General features: G+C 36.5%; 1 protein-coding gene across 3 annotated transcripts in view; it reads left to right on the top strand.

Annotated features, from left to right (window-relative positions):
• AKAP6 (A-kinase anchoring protein 6) overlaps window positions 1-23774 on the top strand; it is a gene marked incomplete at its 5' end in the record, with an annotated part of 374977 nt that overhangs the window by 280277 nt on the left and 70926 nt on the right. For all 3 annotated transcript variants that reach the window (XM_082648924.1, XM_082648925.1, XM_082648923.1), the window contains 2 exons: window positions 4179-4325; window positions 7393-7617. In XM_082648924.1, coding sequence (XP_082505050.1) covers window positions 4179-4325; window positions 7393-7617 — 372 coding nt within the window. The remainder of the gene's footprint in view (window positions 1-4178; window positions 4326-7392; window positions 7618-23774) is intronic.

Here is a 23774-nt window from a genome sequence, read left to right as displayed (position 1 = left end):
CCAGTGGTTTGGCGTTTTGGTGTGTTCCTAGCATAAGCTTTCTTGTTGATAGACTATAATACATTTTATTTTCTCAGTGTATTTTCTCTACCTGTTGTGTATTTATGGGAAAGGGGATTATGCTGGATATACAGGTGTTTATGGTATTACTTTGCACTGGGAAAGATAATCAAACTGTAATTATAATAACTAGATCATTTTCCTTGCTTTTACTCTTCCTCATATAAAATCACATGAAGCCCAGTTAAAGAACAGTGTAAGATGTAAATACTCAAACCCTGAAGATACAGCATCTGACAGCCCTATTCTAATAATCAAGAAAATTCTTTGGTTTAATTCTTGTGTTTTTCGTAGCCAAAACTTCACTCTCCGCTCAGCAATGTCTGGTCTCTTTTCAGCATAACCAACAGAAGCACCATACAAAAGTCTTACAATGGATGTCTTAATCTCTCTGTGTGCTTTTTAGAGCATTATTTTGAATTCCATCATGCTGCCTTTTTTCTTTCCTCTTCTGAAGTTTTATTACAACAGCAGAATTCCCAGGGAGCTTTGGGGGCAAGGTTCACATAATATAGCCCTGAAGTTTTGCTTAGGTGGAATCCATCCCCCAGTCCTGGCCATCTTTTGATGATCTTTGTATTTCAAAAAGATTCACTGGGTAGAGTCTTGTAGCATTAGCTGTATGTAGTTTATTTTTTATTTTTTTACTTACTAGACGGTGAGCATCGACATCCCTTTCATGACGCTTTCTTTCTCTGACCTCACAGTGACAAGGCATCTTGTTCTTTAACATTGAGGGAGGCAGAAAAATGCTTGAGTTGCTCAATGTGTGCCTTCTATACCAGTTTCAAAATGGCTTATTCTTCTGGTTTCCATGGTGACAATTAACACTGTTTCAAGGCATTGTTCCAGTCTCCATTTGGGCAGAATTTTCGGTGTGATTTTTAACAAAAAAAAAAAAAAAAAAAAAGGAAAAAAAAGGTTTGGGGGGAAAAATCCCTTTAGCATAACTGTCAAAAAAGTTATCTCAATCAAGTCTTCATGCATTTCTAATTTTATTTACTTCAGAAGTCCTGTTTTGGCTGACTTTGTTTTATAATTCAATTTTAGTATTTGTGCTTTTAAAAAGGAAGCACTGAATAAGAATTTTCTAAAAACTTCTTTAACTCTTAGCTTTAAAAATGAGCTAGTGTTTGTGGTTATTTTTAATTCGGTTTTTAAAGGTTTCTTTATATATCTCTATATACACACAGGAGTGGCATTTAGAATAGGAGTGGCCTGTGTCTTTAATTTAGATCATTCACATATCTATTAGGAGGCTTCATTAGTCAAAATTGAATTGGCCAAGCAAATACACTTAATAATGTAAATACGCCCTTTCAATAGAATATATTTTATTTTTGACTAGACAGGCCCACAGCAGGTGCTGTGGGGAAATTAAATACTGGATGCTTATTTACCTTAGCACTCAAGAAAAGCCATCTGACTTTAACTTTGTTAATCTCATTTTTGACTATTGAAGAGTAGTCTATATCATAACATCCCTAGACTACAGGGCACAGTGGGGCAACCTCTGCTCACTTACTGCTGTGGACGGAATGAATATGAAGACTAAATTATTTTCTCACCACAGGCTAAAGTAGCCCTACTTGATAGAATGACCGAGAACTGATAGAGCTGACAGTTGATTGTCCCTCTCTAATGCTTCTGAAAATGTTGGAGAGAGAAAAGCAACATACTAACGTCAACAAAAATATAACCCTCTGGCATGATGACATATACAGCTTGAGGCCCTAAATTATATCAGATTCAACCTTCAGAGTGCTTCAAACATTAAAATAAATATTTTCATCTTAAATTACATGACATTCTATTACCTCTCACACACATACCAATACATCTAACAATTAGCTGTATTCTCTTAGCTCTTATAGTTTGAAGGCATTGTCCATCAATCACATCTTTCATCAGTCTGTTTATACAGTAGGTTACATGGTGACAAAGACAGAGAGCATACTTAAAGACAAGTTTTTTAATGTAATAACCTTTTATAATAGCTGTTGCCGTGACTACCAGTACTAGATTTCATAGAGAAAATTATTTTATTATGTCTAAAATTAAATTAATTGTTTTTAATATTTTTATTATTACAAGACTATGATGTTTATGGGACACATTTAAACTGTTGTCTTTCTTGACTGATCTGCTGGGGAGGAGCTGTTCAAAGTTGGGGTAACGAGAGGAGGTGAGCTTGTTACAAGTGAAAGTGGTAACTGGTCGAGGCTGATCCCGGGTGGCACAGCTGGAGGACTCCCTCTGTCAATTAGTGCACATGGCATAAGCAAAAGATTTGAATAGGATTCTTCTACTTGCTTGAAATGCTAGTTCCCCCAATATTATGTCAAAGAAGTCTTACCAAATTAATTATGTAAATCTTTGTCAGCCATATCATCTTTAGATGGAACTCTGCTTACATAAAGCAGATTGCCCTCTCCTCCAATCATTACTCTGATAAATAAAACACTATTTAGGTTTCTAGAATACTTGTTGAGTGTTGAGTCCAGAAAACTCGAGTGGACAGTGTGTTTTATAAGTGTTGTAGTAATGTGGTCTTGGTAATTGCCTGCCATTAGAAAATACAATCAGAATTCCCATGTATCACAGGCCAAATTCTGGAAGAGCTCTAAAGCAACCCTTGATTCTTTTCGTTATGCATATTCATGTAATTTTGGATACTCTGACACGCTGATCAACATTCATTAATACTACGAAATGCTTTAAATCACCTCATTTAAAACATTTTGTTCTGTGATCCACAAATGACTAGCATTTGGAGAAGTTTACATAATACAAATGATGTGCATGTTTAGTGTAAATGAAAGATTAAAATATGAAACTAAAAGTATGCAAACATATGCAGGAAAATGCTGAGGACCTATTAACCGAAACAGGGATTTTACACCTTCTTTTCCTTTAAGCTGCTTCCAATTGTATTTTAGTTTGGGATCTTACACAGTATCATGTTTTCAAGTTGAATAAAATCATCCAAGTGCTTGGGCATGTTTTGAATGTGCTGATTTCCTACTTTGCCCAGACAAAAGCATTTCTTATTAGATCTGGTAAGGTGCTCATCTTAGCTCAGTTAGGACAATGGTGTATTATTACCAAGGACCCCAGTAACCTAACTTTTATGCATTGAAGAAAGAAGTTTAGGGATTGCCAGTATACATTTGGAAATGTGCTAAGGTTGTAAAATATGTTTAATACTCTAACCAGAATCCAGTTTTTCTATTCAGAGTTGTTTTTAGGTGCATATTTAAAAACTACATCCACAGTCAATTATAGTTGTCCTATAATATAGGACTTTCTAACTATGAAGCTATCCAAATAGAGTTATTTGAAGAGAATCACCCTAGTTAACTGTCACATTAAATAGCACTTATTATCACCAGCAAAACATCCTTTAGGAGACACCCACTTGACAGTTTGTTAGAATACAACGTATATTGCGGGAAGAGAGTTCTGTAATCGATTGTGATGTTTGGGACATTTTACAGCAATCAATAAGGAAGTGTAGATTTGTAACCATTCTCAAAACACTGTTCTTTTGTTTTTTGTTTTTTCCTCTCTATATGTACCTCTTCTCCAAGCCCACACAGAATTTTTAAGTAAAAGAAAAATGAAAAAAAAAAAGTTAACAGAATTTAGGGGACTTATAGGATAAGGAGGAAGTTACACGCTTTTTAGGGATCATTTTATTTGTACCACTCTGAGACTAGTCCTTTGGGAGACAGAGGTGGGTGATGGGCAGTACTCTGGAGCCAAATGTTGGCCAAAACTAATTTTGATATTAAATCCCTCTAGACCAGGTATGTTCCTATTTGGAGTATTTTAAGATAAAGATCAAATGTGTGTACAAACTTTAGTTTGGAAAGACATAAATCGTAGTCAACTAAATGGAATACCTTGGATGTTTGTGTATATGTGAGAAATTTGTATATTTTTAACTGTTTTCAGCAATTTTTCTCAACTACTCAAGTTTCTTAGTTTAGCCTCCCCATTAATTTTATTGGAAACACAAACTTTTAACACCCATGAGCCTCACTAACTCTGTGCTCAAAGATTTTCTAAGAACACCTCTTTCCCTAATGGTATCTTTTTTTCTCTTCCCGTTTTAGCGATACAGTGTGGAAATGTCCATCAGAGACCTGAAAAAGATGGAGCTGCTTAGTAAGGTTGAAGCTTTGAAGAAAGGTGGCGTTTTACTACCAAATGATCTCCTTGAAAAAGTGGATTCAATTAATGAAAAATGGGAACTGCTTGGGGTATTTGCATTTTTATTACTGTTTGTAGGTTATGTGTACATTTTTTGTGAAGCACCCTGTCTGATTTCTAATTTGAGGCACAAATATCTCTCTCTTTCAATTCACTACCTACATTTCTAACAAGCTATTCATGCTATTATGGGGGAAAAACACAGCTTTTCCTCTTCTGTTTTTTTTTTTTTTTTTTTTTTTTTTTTTACTCTGAACTTGTCTTCTCTCAGATATTTAATAATTTTGGTTCTTTAATACGTAAAAAGGTAAGTAAAATATGCCATGTATTATGGGCATGCACCAAGTCAACTATAATACAGTATATCCTGATATACACTGACTGTCATGCTTGAATGAATGTTAATAGAATTTATTCTGAAGGTACATGTTAGAGACATCCACTGTTTAACTATTTACTGTACTCTTCAGATGAAAAGTGGAGTTGTCACTATAGCTTTCAAGTCACACTAAAGCCACAAAAACAAAGATGCAAACTTGACCCAAATCTGAATTGCAGAATTAAATCGGCCTCTGTTTTGTGCCTCAATTTCCAGCTCACTTTTAACAAAAGCCAAAAAAAAAAAAAAAAAAGTTTCATGTAATTCATTTCACGCAATGATGGGCTGGGTCTCAGCCAAAGACTGAGATGCAAGAATCTGGCAAAAAGGCAATATAGAGATTCTGTTATCCAGAGACCAGGATGGCACTGTGCAGGAGACAGTACTGTCCTTTTGTAGGAAGACAGCTGAGAGAGAGAGGTTAAACTGTATTTTTTCATCAACTTCTCTCCTAAATTGCCTTCACTTCAAATCAAGGGTAAGCTAAATTTGTCAATTACTTAAATGATTAATTATAACAGCTAAGTATGGGTGGTGTCAGTTATGGAGCATGATTTTGCATGCCTTCCCTTTCCTGCCTTTTAATTTTTAAAGAAATAATACTCCAAAAATATTTTGAATAAAAAGCTCTCCATGTACCTTGATGACTTGGAGGAATGCCAGTGTTCAGTTTATGCCATGCTTAATCTAGGTGATTAAAAAACTGCAAGTTGAAATCCTTGCTTTCTCATTTAAATTCACCACACTCTGCAATCGTGCAAAGTAACTTAAAACGTTAAAAGTTTTTACTCTGACCTATTGTTACATTACTTTTCAATAGTAATTAATGGCTTTCATTTTATAATATGGTGATTTAAATCAGAACCTACTAAATTCTACAGAATTCATTGATCTCATACAGGAGAAATGCGGTTAGTGTCTGACATTTTAAAAGACTGTTTACTAAATAGATGAGAGCAGCAACTTTATATGCTTGATAGATAAAGCGATAGTCTGCCTGTGCTGTATTTTCACATATCTATTTCTAATTTGATAAATAATTAACAATAATCTTTTTGGAAAATTGTTTGAAGTATGTCACGTATATAGCTCCCTAAACAAAAATTTTAAATCAAGATAACATTAAAAAAAGAAACAGAATATTTAGCTATCCTTTATGAGGCAGATACCTTAAAATGGTTGTCATTTTAACAAAAATATCATTCGAATGCAGTACGCAGAGTTTTGTAATGATTTCTGGGGAGAGAAGGGTGCTGGGAAGATTTTAACAAAACCTGTGCTACACTACCACCACCAGGCATACTGCTTTAATTGGCATGATTACATTTTAATTGGCATGAAAAAAAATTAAAGACAAGGATTTTAACTTCTAACAATAGTAAAATAGAGGGATATGGTTTTTAATATTACTTTCATCTAAGGTGAACAGTGTGGAATGGAAATACATTAGAATGAAATGTCAGTGGTGCGTACAGTTTAATCTGTGAAATTTTGTCCCCTGTGCTGCATATTACTCTGTCTCAATTGCATATTAAACAACCCTATCAAGGCAGGCATTGGCATCTGCTGTGCTGACACAAATTGTGAATTAAATGAAATTGATGTCCTCTGTCGTATATTTATGAAGATGGACCATTCTCTGAAGTATTCTGTTTATGAAGAATTTATGATTGCAAACTGTTCCAGAACAAAAAAAGTGGCAATAAATTCTTTTTTGTGACCCTACCCTCCAAGGGCATTGATTTCACCTCCTGCTGCTACTTTTGTTACAGCATAAAAACAATAGCTAAATCTGGATTCCACTGAGGGTCTTCAAATTATCAATATTTGCACCATGAAAATACAAGGGTGTTGCCACGAAAGGCGATTTTTCTCCTAAAGATACCATTTATGGAACACTACACAGCAGATGAATGTTTGTTGATTTAATTTTATTTGTGTTTTAAAGCCTATTTTTGTAGCTTTAATTCATCATTATAGATTAAGTCGTCCTGATTCTCCAGAGTGTTTTCCATCAAAAAAAAAAAAAAAAAAAAAAAAGCCTTTCCTGACTGTACCTTCATGCCATAGTGGTTCATCTAAGCAGGCTTCTAGCATAGTGGATTGGGGCTTATTTTAACACATATTTTAGAAAGTCTAGCATCCACAAATGCAAAGTGGGAAGAATTGAAGGGTTGAACAATTTCTAGGTCAGGTAAAATCAACAGCACCAAGGAGGCTACCCCTTCTTAACAGTCCTGTGTCATAAGGTTTAGGGAATTGTACCTCACAAAACAAAAAAAAAAAAAAAGGGAAAAAAAAGGAATTTAATTCTCCATGCATAGTCTACTCTTGGCCTCTTTAGTATATTGATTAAACTCAAACTTCTATCTCCTGAAAATTTTTTGCAGAGAATTTTTACTGTAAACTCCTTTCATGAGAATTGAAATGAGTTTTTATCAGTGACCATGGTGAACTTTTGGGTCAAAGCTCCTTTCTGTTAGAGGAAATTAGAAGTGAATGACGTCTTCGTAAGCCTCTAGTGGTAGTCAGAACAACACCCACGGCTCAAGAATCGAATCCTAAATGGAACATTGAGCTAATCTGAACTGAATGTCAGTTGTGAGGTGGGAGGTGCAGCAGACACCTTCCAGGTGGCTCTTGTCACCAGCCAAACTGTGATACGTATTTGGTACCTATGCTAATCAATGTTTTTGTTTTTTGCTGTTTTTGTTTTTGTTTTTAATCTGATGCATTAGAAAACCCTAGGAGAGAAGATCCAGGACACAATGGCAGGGCACAGTGGGTCGGGTGCACGTGACCTGCTCTCTCCTGAAAGCGGAAGCCTGGTAAGGCAGCTGGAGGTCAGGATCAAAGAACTGAAAGGGTGGCTAAGAGATACAGAGCTTTTCATCTTCAATTCCTGTCTGAGACAAGAAAAGGAAGGAACAATGAATGCTGAGAAACAACTGCAATACTTTAAGGTAATAAAAAACAATCAAAGTTTATAAAAAGCTTTCTTTATGGTAGGGATAAAATATTTATCAAGTACGTAAAGTATTATACCCATGTATCTATGTATCACTGTGCTCTTAAATGTTTCCTTGAATTTATAGGCACCCTCCACATTTCTTATATGCCAACGTCTGTGTGTGTATAAAGATGAACATTAAGCGTATCAAATACACATTGTATAGGGGAAATCTCTGCTGCTTGTGTGTTTTGTGCAACGCCTGTTGAAGGAGGGCTTTGATAAATTAAAAGCAGACCAGCAAACACTAAAGATTACTGAGAACTTTGAAAGGCAGACCTAAATGTTCTATAAATAATGTGGCTAAAAATATTTCCATAAATTGATATGATAAAAACACATGATTTAAGATAAGACCATTAATGCTAACAAAAGGAAACATAATTTTTACACATGAAAGAATCAACTATTTATGGAAGGAAGAAATAAAGTAAAAGTGTTTCCTACATTAGAGGCATTTTCCACTCTAGAAAAATGTCAAACTTAGCCACATGGCTGTGTACGTGTTCGCTGTATGTCCATGAAGAAGAAGCGTTTGTTCCCATGGTTTACACAATATCTATTCAAAAGCAGTTTAAAGTTGAAATCTTTGTTCTCATTGGCCACACTGGCCTGTACTGCTTGAACCCTCCTGTAACTGCAGTGATTATTCGAACTCTGGCTGGTGTCAGCCCAAGGCTTTGGGGTTGCAAACATGAATTTGCTGGCTTAACAGATCTGAAAGAGGAGAAAGGGGAAAATCCAGAAGGAAAGAACTTCTTGAGACCAAGCAACTATTTCTTCTCAAAGCCTTCTAGGACCAGGTTTTAGTCATCTCACATTCTGCTCTGCAGTCTTCCAGCATTCTGCATATCAGAGAACGTAGTCATATGTAGTTCACCTTCCCTCTGCCAGACGGACAGGCCCCCCTTGCTCACCTGCATAACCCAAGAGGAGGCCCCCTCCAAGGTAAGACCACAGTACTTCTCAGTAAACTGTCTGCATTACACATCTACACACTGTTTTACTTGAACTCCTTGTCTGCCACTGAGTTGAAGTTAAAACCAGAAGTTAAAAAGTCTCTTGCCAAGGCAAATGGTTTTCACTATCTAAAATCTAACATCCAGATGATTTGTTACTTCACCTCCGCTTGTTTCACTCTAACCCCCCCATTGCAGGGAGATGGAGTCTTCAGATATTTCCCTCTGTGTTGTTTGAACTTAACAGGTACCATATAAAACATCCCGGTCATCAGTAGGCTAGATGTTGTGAAATTTATTTTCTCTCTATAGTATCTATATCGCAGCTTTAGTGAACTGGTTAATGGCCCCAGTCAGTCGTGTGACCTTGATCATATTTCTTGTATGATCCCTGGTGCCTCAGTTTCTTCATCTATAAAATGGGATGCTGGTAATATTCATCTTATGCGGTTATGAGTTCATACATGTAAATCATTATTTCTACTTTTTGTAATGGTGTATTCGTAAAGGATAGAAATCTCAACATTATAAGCCCAAAGATGTTACATAAAAATTGGGCGCTGCCAAATGATATTAGCTTTATGCTTTAGGCTTATACAGTGTCCTCAACATTATCTTCAGCTAGGTCCTTGTAACAAATTTAAAAGAGATTAAGAGACACAGAGAGAGACAGAGAAAAATCTCTAGGCTTCCAAATCATTGAATAATTCTTAAAGAGTTCTAGTCGTTTGCTAACAAATACTTTGTAGCCACTAGGGAATATTCACTACCCCTAATTCATTATTTACCATGTGCATCTTAGTGCCTGAAAATAATCATAGAATTTTTCTTTCAAAAGTACCAGAGATTATCACATGCTTTTTGCTCTTTTATTTCTTCAAAGCATGTTTATGTTTTCAGTATCACCATTCATTAAACTCACTACATTTATGCCCGACTCTTATTTATTTAGCTATTTTTAAAATAAAATAATAAATAGAGACTTTCCTACTCCAAACAACAGGCAGGATCTTGATGGTGATGTATACCTCATCATGTGTTTTTCCCAGCCCTATTCCATCCCCTTCTATCCTTACCTAAGATAATCATGATCCTGAATCCCATGTTCTTTATTTCCTTGCTTTCCTCTAGTAAGAAAGAATATTTTTAATTTTAGTTGTTTTTAAACTTATTAAAAGGTAATCATGCTGTATGTTATCTTTTAGGACTTCTTTTTCATTTAACATTATAATGCCAAGCTTCATTCATCTCACTGAATATGGCTGTAATTCACTTACTTTGACATTGCGTAATATTCCTTTGTGAATATATGTGTATATACATATAAAGCTAACAGCAACTGATGAGGTTGGTATTAGGATCCCAATTTTGCAGATATGGAAACAGGCACATGGAGGTTAAGTTTTGTGTGTCCAAGGCCACATATAATGAGTGGTAGAATTAGGTTTTAAATCCAGAACTGTCTGACTCTAAAGCCCATTCTCTGAACTACTATGCAAAATTGGTATTTATTGGTATTTAGTGGATGTCCTTAACATGCCAGGTGACTCAATGGGAAGAGCAGGACAGAACTAAATATCATTGTTTCTTTGTGGAAGGTTTATTAGTCACAATCTTCAGCAATTTGGCCAGAATAGCAAATGGTTGTAGCTATTAAAGATCTGGGGAGGTGAAAATATTTGTGTTTTCATTTTACATTTTTGTACAATATCAGTGTAAATTTCTTTGCCATGTGTCACTTTTTATTTTATTATTTTATTTTTTTTAACATCTTTATTGGAGTATAATTGCTTTACAGTGGTGTGTTATGTGTCACTTTTTAAATTGAAACTTTTAAAACTTTTTGAGAATATGGAGCCCTGATGATTTTTCTGTATGACCTGAAACTCTAGTCCCTTCTAAAGTTTTGATCTTGAGGAGTTTGATTGGATAAGCTAAGTGGATCTAGCATGACAGCACTTTTTTTTTTTGTTTTTTAAAGAAAGCTTTCTGTGTGTCAGTTGGAGTAAACGTCTTTCCTAGCCAGAATTATGACTATTTCTGAGCTGTTTACTCTTTAGTGCTCAGTCTATTAGTTAAGTGTTCTGTATATTACCACATTCATTGGAAGAATGAAATCAAACGTTTGTAACACAATAATATTGTAATATAATGTTTAAAACCTGTCAAAAATCATAATTGGTAATAGGCATATGCAGAATAAAAACTTTTTACTTACCACAAATCCAGAAAACAGATAACCTCTGCCTTTCTAAGTGATAAAACCACTCAAATAAGAGAGTTATTAAAGAACCTTTATGTGTCAGAAACTCTTTGCCATGTTCTGCCTCTTCTTGTGGGTTCCCAAATGTCTTCTGCTGTCATTAGTCACACAGAACACAGAAGACAGGCTTTATCCACAGGGTTTAGTTTTATGATTCTCCATTCTCTAAAATCTCAGGCTTTTCACAGAATGAATTTCTTTATATGACACCCAGAGTAATGATAGCTAAGCCACAGTGCACTACCCAGGAGAACAGGGAGGGAGGGTGCTGCGTATAAAAAGGAAAATCTGTCGCTTCATAGACACAACTGTTTCCTTCTCAGAGTTTGGTCTGGGATGAGAGAAAGGATCAGGATCTTAAGTTTTCAGAAAAAGAGAAAAAGCAATAGTGGAAAATATTCTTTTTCTCTAAGACAGTAATTGATAAATGTGGGATTAGACATGAGGCAAAATTCTACCTAAGAAAGAGTTAAAGCCCAGGATGGGAGAAACACGAAGGTGTGAACCTAAAAACCCTGGGACAGAAATGCAAAAGTGTCCAAGAGTGAACACACCATGACAACAAAACTCAGAGAGCACATCAGAGATTTAATGAGGCCAGCTGGCAAAGGGCCCCTTAGAGCTGTGTATGGGCAGCTTCAATGCCATTGGCTGGAAAGCTTTACTTTTTAATGATGATCCTTCAGAGAGAAAAGAAAATAATTACTTAATCATATGTTCCTTGTATCCCATAACAAAATTCATTATTCTGAAGACTCAAATTGGGGAGAAATTATCGGTTACCAGCTAAAGGAGACTGCGGCACTGGACTGGGCCCAGAATCAGCCTGGGAAGGACAAGTTTAGACCAGCCAAGAGGCTCTGTCATAAGAAGAATGAATGGGATAGATTTGGTAACCTTCACAATGACTAATGTCCCAAGTTTGCTTACCAATTTAAATTTGACCAAGCACTGATTGGTTCAAAATGACAGAGTAGAAGGACATGCACTCACTCCCTCTTGTGAGAGCACTGGAATCACAACAAACTGATGAACAATCATTGACAGGAAGACACTGGAACTCACCAAAAAAGATACCCCACATCCGAAGACAAAGGAGAAGTCTCAATGAGATGGTAGGAGTGGCGCAATCACGATAAAATCAAACCCCATAACCGCTAGGTGGGTGACTCACAAACTGGAGAACAATTATACCACAGAAGTCCACCCACTGGAGTGAAGGTTCTGAGCCCCACACCAGGCTTCCCAACCTGGGGGCCCGGCAACAGAAGGGGGAATTCCCAGAGAATCAGACTTTGAAGGCTAGTGGGATTTGACTGCAGGACTTCAACAGGACTGGGGGAAACAGAGACTCCACTCTTGGAGGGCACACACAAAGTGTGTTTGCATTGAGACCCAGGGGAAAGAGCAGCAACCCCTGCAGGAGACTGAGCCAGGCCTACCTGCTAGTGTTGGAGGGTCTCCTGCAGAGGCGGGGGGTGGCTGTGGCTCACCGTGGGGGCAAGGACACTGGCAATGGGAGTTCTGGGAAGTACTCCTTGGCGTGAGCCCTCCTGGAGTCCACCATTAGCCTCACCAAAGAGCCTGTAGCCTCCAGTGCTGGGTCGCCTCAGACCAAATAACCAACAGGGAGGGAACTCAGTGCCACCCATCAGCAGACAAGCAGATTAAAGTTTTGCTGAGCTCTGCTCACCAGAGCAACACCCAGCTCTACCCACCACCAGTCCCTCCCATCAGGAAGTTTGCACAAACTTTTTAGATAGCTTCATCCACCAGAGAGCAGACAGCAAAAGCAAGAAGAACTATGTTCCTGCAGCCTGTATAATGAAAACCACATTCACAGAAAGACAGACAAAATGAAAAGGCAGAGGACTATGTACCAGATGAAGGAACCAGACAAAACCCAAGAAAAACAACTAAATGAAGCGGAGATAGGCAAACTTCCAGAAAAAGAATTCAAAATAATGATAGTGAAGATGATCCAGGACCTCAGAAAAACAACGGAGATAAAGATTGAGAAGATGCAAGAAATGTTTAACAAAGACCTGGAAGAATTAAAGAACAAACAAACAGAGATGAACAATACAATAACTGAAATGAAAAATACACTAGAAGGAATCAATAGCAGAATAACTGAGGCAGAAGAACAGATAAGTGACCTGGAAGACAGAATGGTGCAATTCACTGCCATGGAACAGAATAAAGAAAAAAGAATGAAAAGAAATGAAGACAGCCTAAGAGACCTCTGGCAACATTAAACAAACCAACATTCGCATTATAGGGGTCCCAGAAGGAGAAGAGAGAGCGAAAGGACCCAAGAAAATATTTGAAGAGATTATAATCAAAAACTTCCCTAACATGGGAAAGGAAATAGCCACCCACGTCCAGGAAACATAGAGAGTCCCAGGCAGGATAAACCCAAGGACAAACATGCCGAGACACATAGTAATCAAATTGACAAAAAAAAAAAAAGACAAAGAAAAATTATTAAAAGCAACAAGGGAAAAATGACAAAGAACATACAACAGAACTCCCATAAGGTTAACAGCTGATTTCTCAGCAGAAACTCTACAAGCCAGAAAGGAGTGGCATGATATATTTAAAGTGATGCAAAGGAAGAACCTACAACCAAGATTATTCTACCCAGCCAGGATCTTATTCAGATTCGATGGAGAAATCAAAAGCTTTACAGACAAGCAAAAGCTAAGAGAATTCAGCACCACCAAACCAGCTCTACAGAAAATGCTAAAGGAACTTCTCTAAGTGGGAAACACAAGAGAAGAAAAGGACCTACAAAAACGAACCCAAAACAATTAAGAAAACGGTAATGGGAACATACATATCGACAATTACCTTAAATGTGAATGGACTAAATGCTCCAACCAAAAGACACAGGCTCGCTAAATGGATACAAACACAAGATCCATATATATGCTGTCTACAAGGGACCCACTTCAGACCTAGGGACACATATAGACTGAAAGTGAGGGGATGGGAAAAGATAATCCATGCAAATGGAAATCAAAAGAAAGCTGGAGTAGCAATTCTCATATCAGATAAAATAGACTTTAAAATAAAAAATGTTACAAGAGACAAGGAAGGACACTACATAATGATCAAGGGATAAATCCAAGAAGAAGACATAACAATTATAAATATATATGCACCCAACATAGGAACACCTCAATACATAAGGCAACTGCTAACAGCTATAAGAGAGGAAATTGACAGTAACTCAATAATAGTGGGGGACTTTAACACCTCACTTACACCAATGGACAGATCATCCAGACAGAAAATTAATAAGGAAACAGAAGCTTTAAATGACATGATAGACCAGATAGATTTAATTGATATTTATAGGAAATTCCATCCGAAAACAGCAGATTACACTTTCTTCTCATATGCACACAGAACATTCTCCAGGATAGATCACATCATGGCTCACAAATCAAGCGTCGGTAAATTTAAGAAAATTGAAATCATATCAAGCATCTTTTCTGACCCCAACACTATGAAATTGGATATCAATTACAGGGCAAAATACATAAAAAACACAAATGCATGGAAGCTAAACAATATGTTACTAAATAAGCAAGCGATCACTGAAAAAAATCAAAGAGGAAATCAGAAAATACCTAGAGACCAATAACAATGAATAGATGACGATCCAAAGCCTATGGGATGCAGCAAAAGCAGTTCTAAGAGGGAAGTTTATAGCAATACAAGCCTACCTCAAGAAACAAGAAAAATCTCAAATAAACAATCTAACCTTACACCTAAAGGAACTAGAGAAAGAAGAACAAACAAAACCCAAAGTTAGTAGAAGGAAAGAAATCATAAAGACCAGAGCAGAAATAAATGAAATAGAAACAAAGAAAACAATAGCAAAGATCAATACAGCTAAAAGCTGGTTCTTTGAGAAGATAAACAGAATTGATAAACCTTTAGCCTGACTCATCAAGAAAAAGAGGGAGAGGACTCAAATCCATAATATTAGAAATGAAAAAGGAGAAGTAACAACAGACACTGCAGAAATACAAAGCATCATAAGAGACTACTACAAGCAACTCCATGCCAATAAAATGGACAACCTGGAAGAAATGGACAAATTCTTAGAAAGGTATAACCTTCCAAGACTGAACCAAGAAGAAATAGAAAATATGAACAGACCATTTACAAGTAATGAAATTGAAACTGTGATTTAAAATGTTCCAACAAACAAAAGTCCAGGACCAGATGGCTTCACAGGTGAATTCTATCAAACATTTAGAGAAGAGCTAACACCCATCCTTCTCAAACTCTTCCAAAAATTGCAGAGGAAGGAACACTCCCAGACTCATTCTATGAGGCCACCAGCACCCTGATACCAAAACCAGACAAGGATACTACAAAAAAGACCAATATCACTGATGAATATAAATGCAAAAATCCTCAACAAAATACTAGCAAACAGAATCCAACAACACATTAAAAGGATCATACGCCATGATCAAGTGGGGTTTATCCCAGGGATGCAATGATTCTTCAGTATACACAAATCAATCAATGTGATCCACCATATTAACAAATTGAAGAATAAAAACCATGTGATCATCTCAGTAGATGCAGAAAAAGCTTTTGGCAAAATTCAACAGCAATTTATGAGAAAAACTCTCCAGGAAGTGGGCATAGAGGGAACCTACCTCAACATAATAAAGGCCATATACGACACACCCACAGCCAACATCATTCTCAATGGTGAAAAACTGAAAAAATTTCCTTTATGAACAAGACAAGGGTGTCCACTCTCGCCATGATTATTCAACATAGTTTTGGAAGTTCTAGCCATGGCAATCAGAGAAGAAAAAGAAATAAAAGGAATACAAACTGGAAAAGAAGAAGTGAAACTGTCACAGTTTGCAGATGACATGATACTATACATAGAGAATGCTAAAGATACCACCAGAAAACTACTAGAGCTAATCAATGAATTCGGTGAATTAGCAGGATACAAAATTAATGCACAGAAATCTCTTGCATTCCTATACACTAACAATGAAAGATCAGAAAGAGAAATTAAGGAAACAATCCCATGCACCATTACAACAAAAAGAATAAAATACTTAGGTATAAACCTACCTAAGGAGGTAAAAGACCTGTACCCAGAAAACGATGAGACACTGATAAAAGAAATCAAAGATGACAGAAACAGATGGAGAGATATACCATGTTCTTACATTGAAAGAATCAATATTGTGAAATTGAATATATAACCCAAAGCAATTTACAGATTCATTGCAATTCCTATCGAATTACCAATGGCATTTTTTTACAGAACTGGGACAAAAAATCTTAAAATTTGTGTGGAGACACGAAAGACCCTGAATAGCGAAAGCAATCTTGAGGGAAAAAAACAGAGATGGAGGAATCAGACTTCCTGACTTCAGACTGTACTACAAAGCTACAGTAATCAAGACAATACGGTACTGACACAAAAACAGAAATATAGATTAGTGGAACAGGATAGAGAGCCCAGAGAACCCACGCACCTATGGTCAACTAATCTATGACAAAGGAGGCAAGGATATACAATGGAGAAAAGACAGTCTCTTCAATAAGTGGTGCTGGCAAAACTGGACAGCTACATGTAAAAGAATGAAATTAGAACACTTCCTAACACCATACACAAAAATAAACTTGAAATGGATTAAAGACCTAAATGTAAACCGAACACTATACAACTCTTAGAGGAAAACATAGGAAGAACAAACACTCTTTGACATAAATCACAGCAAGATCTTTTTTGACCCGCCTCCTAGAGTAATGGAAATAAAAACAAAAACAAACAAATGGGACCTAATGAAACTAAAAGCTTTTGCACAGCAAAGGAAACCATAAACAAGATGAAAAGACAACACTCAGAATGGGAGAAAATACTTGCAAATGAATTCAATGGACAAAGGATTCATCTCCAAAATATATAAACAGCACTTGCAGCTCAATATTTAAAAAATAAACAATCCAATCAAAAATTGGGCAGAAGACCTAAATAGACATTTATCCAAAGACATATAGATGGCGAAGAGGCACATGGAAAGCTTCTCAACATCACTAATTTGTAGAAAAATGCAAATCAAAACTCCAATGGGGTATCACCTCACACAGGTCAGAATGGGCATAATCAGAAAATCTACAAACAACAAATACCGGAGAGGGTGTGGAGAAAAGGGAACCCTCCTGTACTGTTGGTGGGAATGTAAATTCATACAGCCACTATGGAGAACAGTATGGAGGTTCCTTCAAAATCTAAAAATAGAATTACTATATGACCCAGCAATCCCACTACTGGGCATATACCCAGAGAAAACCATAATTCAAAAGGACACATGCACCCCAATGTTCATTGCAGCACTATTTACAATAACCAGGTCATGGAAACAACCTAAATGCCCATCAACAGATGAATGGATAAAGATGTGGTATATATATACAATGGAATATTACTCAGCCATAAAAAGGGACGGTATTGGGTCATTTGTAGACACATGGATGGACCTAGAGACGGTTATACAGAGTGAAGTAAATCAGAAAAAGAAAAACGAATATCATATATTAACGCATATATGTGAAATCTAGAAAAATGGTACAGATGAACCAGTTAGCAAGGCAGAAATAGAGCCACAGATGTGACTATGGACAAACTATGGACACCAAGGGGGGAAGCGGGGGGTGGGGCATGGGGATGAATTGGGAGATTGGGGTTGACATATATGCATTAATATGTATAAAATAGATAACTAATAAGAACCTGCTATATTAAAAAAAATCAAATTAAAAAAAAGGAATTTGACCAAGCACTTTTATGCATGTTATTATATTTAAACCTTACCCTAATTATATAAGTTGAAAATTGTGGTCACCTTCTTATGTGTGTTTTTATTTATTTTCATGAATGAAGAACTTGAGATATGGAAAGTTAATGTGACTTGTTTGAATTCGCACAGCAACCAGCAGCAGAGACAAAGCAAAAGCCATGGTCTTTGGGTTCAAATTTTAGTATTCTCCCATTCTGTCATTTGCTGACCCTTCGGTAAACATTGAAACCTTGTTTTACTCTAAATCAAGGGTTGGCAAACATTTTCTATAAAAAGCAGGTAATATAATCTCTGTCGCAGTTATTCAGCTCTGCTGTTATAGTGTAAAAGCAGCCACAGAGAATATGTAAATGAATAAATATTGTGTGTTTAATAAAACTCATTTACAAAACTATTTACAAGAGCCGGCAGTGGCTAGCAGACCTTAGTTTTCTGACCCTGCTCTGGATTACAAAAACTATCATAAACATGGGAATGGGTACCATCTGCATCTCCTTTAAGGAAAGGAGGCCACGCAATAATTGCATTAGGAGGAAGAAAACATTCTTTTAATAATTGTAATAGTGACAACCAGTACTTATTGAGTGCTCATTAGATGTGAGTCACAGTTTCTAAGTTTTTCCATTCACTTATTTAATCCTCATCACCATCTTGAGGCAGCTGGTTTATTATCCCCAACTTATGGATGAAAAAACTGAGGCAGGGAAAATTGAAGTTAATGAAGTTCATACAGTTAATAAGTGATAGAGCCAATAGTCAGGTCTAGAAAGTCTTTCAGAATCTGCCGCTACTTTGTAGACTCAGTAGTCCTTGGGTCAAAGATCTATTTTCTGGAAAGAGAAAAAGATGTTAACTCATAACTTACTCTATTGTTCCTCATCCCTTTTCTGATTCCTTGGATAGCCATCTAGAGGATGTTAGGTTGTAACCTCCTCAGGAGCTTCCCAGATATAACCTGAAACCAACCGCCACAAACAGAGGGCAGGAAGACACTGAAGAAAGAGGCAGACCACTCCACATTGGCAGGTGGCAGGTTTAATAGGAAAGGGAACTTAGGAGGCTTGTCATGGGCAGCCACGAGACAAGAAATTTCCCCACCTCCAGAATCTTAAAGGTTTATATAGAGGCCTGAACTGGGTTCAGTCATGTACACAGTCCAGATAATCTCACCACCACACTGTTATCTCAAGGCTGTATCTTTGGGGCAGCTTCTGAGGGCAGGGAAGGCAAGCAGAACACACATTCCGAGGACAGGGGAGGAGAAGAGGAGTCCAGTTGCCCGGGTTCAGCTTGAAGGTCAAACGATAGTCACGTCTTCTTGATGACCACCCCCCCCCCCGCCTCAATAGAGGAAGTCAGCAAGTCAATGTTTTAAACCTTGGACATTAAAAATTTTAGAGTAGGGTCTTTAACAGGATTTCAGATTAACTATGAGGTATGCAGCATTACTAAGTAATTACTCTGAAAGGGAATATCACTGATGTACTTTTACAAAATAGATACATAAAAGAGCTAAACACAGTTCACATGCCTTAAGAAGTATTTTCCCAAATCTCACTGTGTAATTTCCAGAAATAAAAATAGAACCAATCTAGCCAAGACATTTAGAGGGAATTTCCCATGTCCACTATAATCAATCTCAAATGGCACCATAAATAATCACATGTCCTATGTCCTTCAAAACCCGCATTTTTAAGGAGATAAGGTTGAAAGACAGAAGAGAATATGTTGGAAGTTTTGAGATTTGAGAGAGGAGGCCATGGTTCCTACAGGTCCAGGATCATCTCTGCTGCTGTGTCCTGGAGCCATACAAACTTGGTAATGATGCTGTTGGCAAAGCTGCAAACAAAGAATTACAGTAATTCAATCTGGCTGTAACAAAAGCATGTAAAATGCTTTCAAAATCAACAGATATCAGACAGGATTTAATCCTTTCTATGTGTCTTAAATACATTTTTTTTAAAAGCTATTATATTAACCATGTATGTTCATCAAAAAGTAAGTACTGAAATCAGCTTTTATTAGATATTTTCCCCACTGTATATAAAAAAAATCCATTGCCTAACACTTCTTTGGAAGTAATTTTGAGTAATTGGATACAATATAGAGCTGCCTTGTAAAGAAAAAAAACATTGGCTAGGTTAAGGTTGAAATTCAAAGATAGATTTAAATAAATGTTATTCACACTACCATCTGGGGGTAGTGGGAAGACCCACAGGAAATTTTTATAGGCAATCCCATTGTAAGCCTTCTAAAGTAAAAGAAAATGGAGTAACAAAGGCCTAATTCTTTCTGAGTACACCTTTTTCTAGAAGATGCTGAATGATTCCTGAAGTGGGGCAATCTGCCCCTGAATTGAGGATTCATAGAGGTAGCCATATACTCATGTCATATGTGTTGTTTGTATTACTGCTCTCAGGTAAACCAGATTCATGGAAGTTAAAGGCTGCACTGCTAATCTAGAAAGATAACAGAGAGATGTCACCCATCCTTCACTGCTGCCTCAAAAACCAGACAGAACTGCATTTAGGCTCTGAAACCACAGTGATGAATATTTCTATTCTTACTTGATTTCTTAACATTATTTAAATGTTGTTTTAATTGATAATAAACTCAAATTATGAAGAAACTGGGAGTACAGCATTGCAAACATGTCTCCATGCTCTTCATGTAGATAAGATTGAAGCAGTGAATCTGATCCACCATAATGTAGAAGCTTAAGCCTGTGGGTTCAAGACGCATGAATTTATCCTGTCTCTACCTATTTCTAATCCACGATTTTTCTTAAAGCCCCAGGTTTCTCATCATAAAAATAGACATAGTAATAACACTTACCTCATAGAGTGGCTATGAGTATTAAATGAGATAATATATATGAAAGCTCCTTAAAATGGAGGCTACCTAGTGAGAACTCAGCATTATAATGCTATCAGCATTATAATTATTATAGCATAAGCTTGTCCTTTTTAAAAAGCATTTATTTGTAATACAGTAGGGCAAATGGATAAAGTAAATGAAATAGTAATCAGGGAAAATTCCATGGGTTTCAATTACTTCAGGATTAGTTGTAGGATCTTTAAGAACTGAATTATCTGTTAGTTGGATCATTGGCCTATTACTGCCCAGGTAAGACCACAAGAGAATTGTTTTCCTCTTAAGACTAGAAAAAAAGGAGATAGTCAGTAGACCTCCTAAGTTTGCCCTTTGACCTGTGGACTGGACAGCTTTTCTGGGGTGCAGAAAACTAGGTCCCAGATTATCAAAGGTGGGTCTCCACATTAGGCTGCTTTACAGCTTTTGAGCAAGGTGGTAACACTTGGAGGACATTTTCTTCCCTATTTTCTGTCTCCCTGACTCTCTTTTGTAAACACCCCTTTATAGTTTCATCATATTTCTCACAGATTATTGCTCTATACAGATACACGTATACCGCCCCCCCCCCAAAATTAGACCTTAAATTAAGGAAACAAACAAGTCTTTTTTTTCAGTGTTCATATTGAATTGTCGGTCATTTTTCTGTAATTTTACCACATCATTCTTTTATATTTAACCAATTAATGGTATTTATTGAATATCTCTCACTAGGTTCTGTTAGTTGGCAACATTATGATCTAGGATTTTCAGCTGTGTAATCTCAGCAAATAATTTCTCTTCTCTTTACCTGATAGTTTTTATTTGTAAATTTAGGCTCTTGGATTGAAAGAATTCAACTCTAGCATTCTGTGATTCTATACTAGCCATCTTTTTCTATCAGTAAATTTATTCAATTGTAGATGCCGTTTAATTCCTCTAAACAATACTTTTGGTTTGGCACAAAATTTCTGGTATATAATCAACTTTATATGCCAGGATTCATGTTTACTTCATTGAAAATGATGCTTCAGAAGGACAAAGGCATCTTTTGAACCAAAGTTGCAATGTTGTTGCCTTTGGCACCGTGGTAGCTTTCTCTTCATACCCATTTCCTTTCTAACATTATAGTGTCTTTATAATTTGAATAGAGATGTTGTATAAAATGCAAATGAAAAGGTCTTCCTAGTTATGAATTTCAGTCAGGATGGTGGCACAGGTAACATGTTTTGTTTCATCAGGACTTGGTTGATTTAAAAGTAGAAAGAAATATGCCAGTTAATTATTGGTGCAGCTAATTATTATTATTTTATTAATATAATCACATTCTTTCTCATACTTTCAATAGTTTCTTTTGACATTTGCATTTATTTTATAAGAATATGATAAATAATTCAGAATTAATTCCTTATACATTTTTTATTCCTCAACATATTTTTTTATACCATGGTTTTCCATTAAAAAAAATTATTCTTAGTACTGACTATTGGATTGTCTTCTAATAATTTTTTTTTTTTTTTTTTTTTTTTTTTGCGGTACGCGGGCCTCTCACTGTTGTGGCCTCTCCCGTTGCGGAGCACAGGCTCCAGATGCGCAGGCTCAGGGGCCATGGCTCACAGGCCCAGCCGCTCTGCAGTATGTGGGATCTTCCCGGACTGGGGCACAAACCCATGTCCCCTGCATCGGCAGGCGAACTCTCAACCGCTGCGCCACCAGGGAAGCCCCTTCTAATAATTTTTATAGAAAAAGTACTTTCCTGGTATATTCTCCAAACCATTGCATGTCTGAAAATGTATTTTCTTGACCTTGCATATAAACAATAGCTTGCTGAACAGAAAACTTTGTTATGGGGAGTATAACCTTTTGCCATCAAAACTGCTAATGATTCTTTTGGCATTTGGAGATGCCAGAAAAGGAGAAGTCTAATTTTTGTTGCCACATAGAACTTTGTTTTTCATTTGTGTGTGACTGGGTGTTGGTCTCTTTATTTCTTTTGCTGGGAACTTGGTGAGTCCTAATTGATTTTGAGAACTTAAACCCTGCTTTAGATCAGGAAAGTTTTACCTACTATTTGATTATCATAAGTTCTTTATATGTTTAGTTCCCTCCTTTTGAAAGTCGTATTCAATGCATATTGATGAGCCTTTATTGACACATCATACACCCAGCATCCATAGTTTATGTTACCGTTCACTCTTGGTTTGTACATTCTATGGGTTTGGACAAATGTATAATGATGCATCCATCATCATGCCTAGTATTTCACTGACCTAAAAATCCTCTGTACTCTGCCTATTCATTCATCATCCCGCACTCACCACCCCAACCCCTGGCAACCTCTGGTCTTTTTACTCCCGATAGTTTTGCCTTTTCCAGAATGTCATGCGTTTGGAATTATAGTATGTAGCCCTTTCAGATTGGCTTCTATCAGTTAGTAATGTGCATTTAAGATTCCTCCACATCTTTTCATGGCTTCGTAAGTCATTTCTTTTTAGCACTGAGTAATATTCCACTGTCTGGAGGCACCACAGTTTACTAATTCATTCACCTACTAAAAGACATCTTGGTTGCTTCCAGGTTTTGGTAATTATGAATAAAGCTGCTATAAATATCCATGTGCAGGTTCTTGTGTGAACATAACTTTTCAGCTCCTTTGGGTAAATACCAAGGAGTGTGATTGCTGGATTATATGGTAAGAGTGTGTTCAGTTTTGTAAGAAATTCCCAAACTGTCTCCCAAAGTGTTGGTACCATTTTGCATTCCTACCAGCAATGAATGAGACCTCCTGTTTCTCCCTAACCTTGCCAGTATTTGGTGTTGTGTGTTCCAAATTTTGGCCATTCTAATAGGTGCATGGTGGTATTTCGTTGTTATTTTAAGTATATAAACTTGTTAAGAGTAGGAACTATATTTTTTTTAAAAACTTTTTATTGAAGTATAGTTGATTTACAATGCTGTTCTAATTTCAGGTGTACAGCAAAGTGATTCAGTTATATGTATATATATATATTATATATACAGTATATATATATTCTTTTTCAGATTATTTTCCCTTATAGGTTATTACAAAATATTGAGTATAGTTCCCTGTGCCATACAGTGGGTCCTTGTTGGTTATCTATTTTATATATAGTAGTGTGTATCTGTTAATCCCAAACTCCTAATTTATCCCTCCCCTCAT

The sequence above is a fragment of the Grampus griseus genome (assembly GCF_964374135.1).
Source record: "Grampus griseus genome assembly, chromosome: 2".
NCBI classification, from domain to species: Eukaryota; Metazoa; Chordata; class Mammalia; order Artiodactyla; family Delphinidae; genus Grampus; species Grampus griseus.
This window is presented reverse-complemented; position numbering and strand designations above follow the sequence as displayed.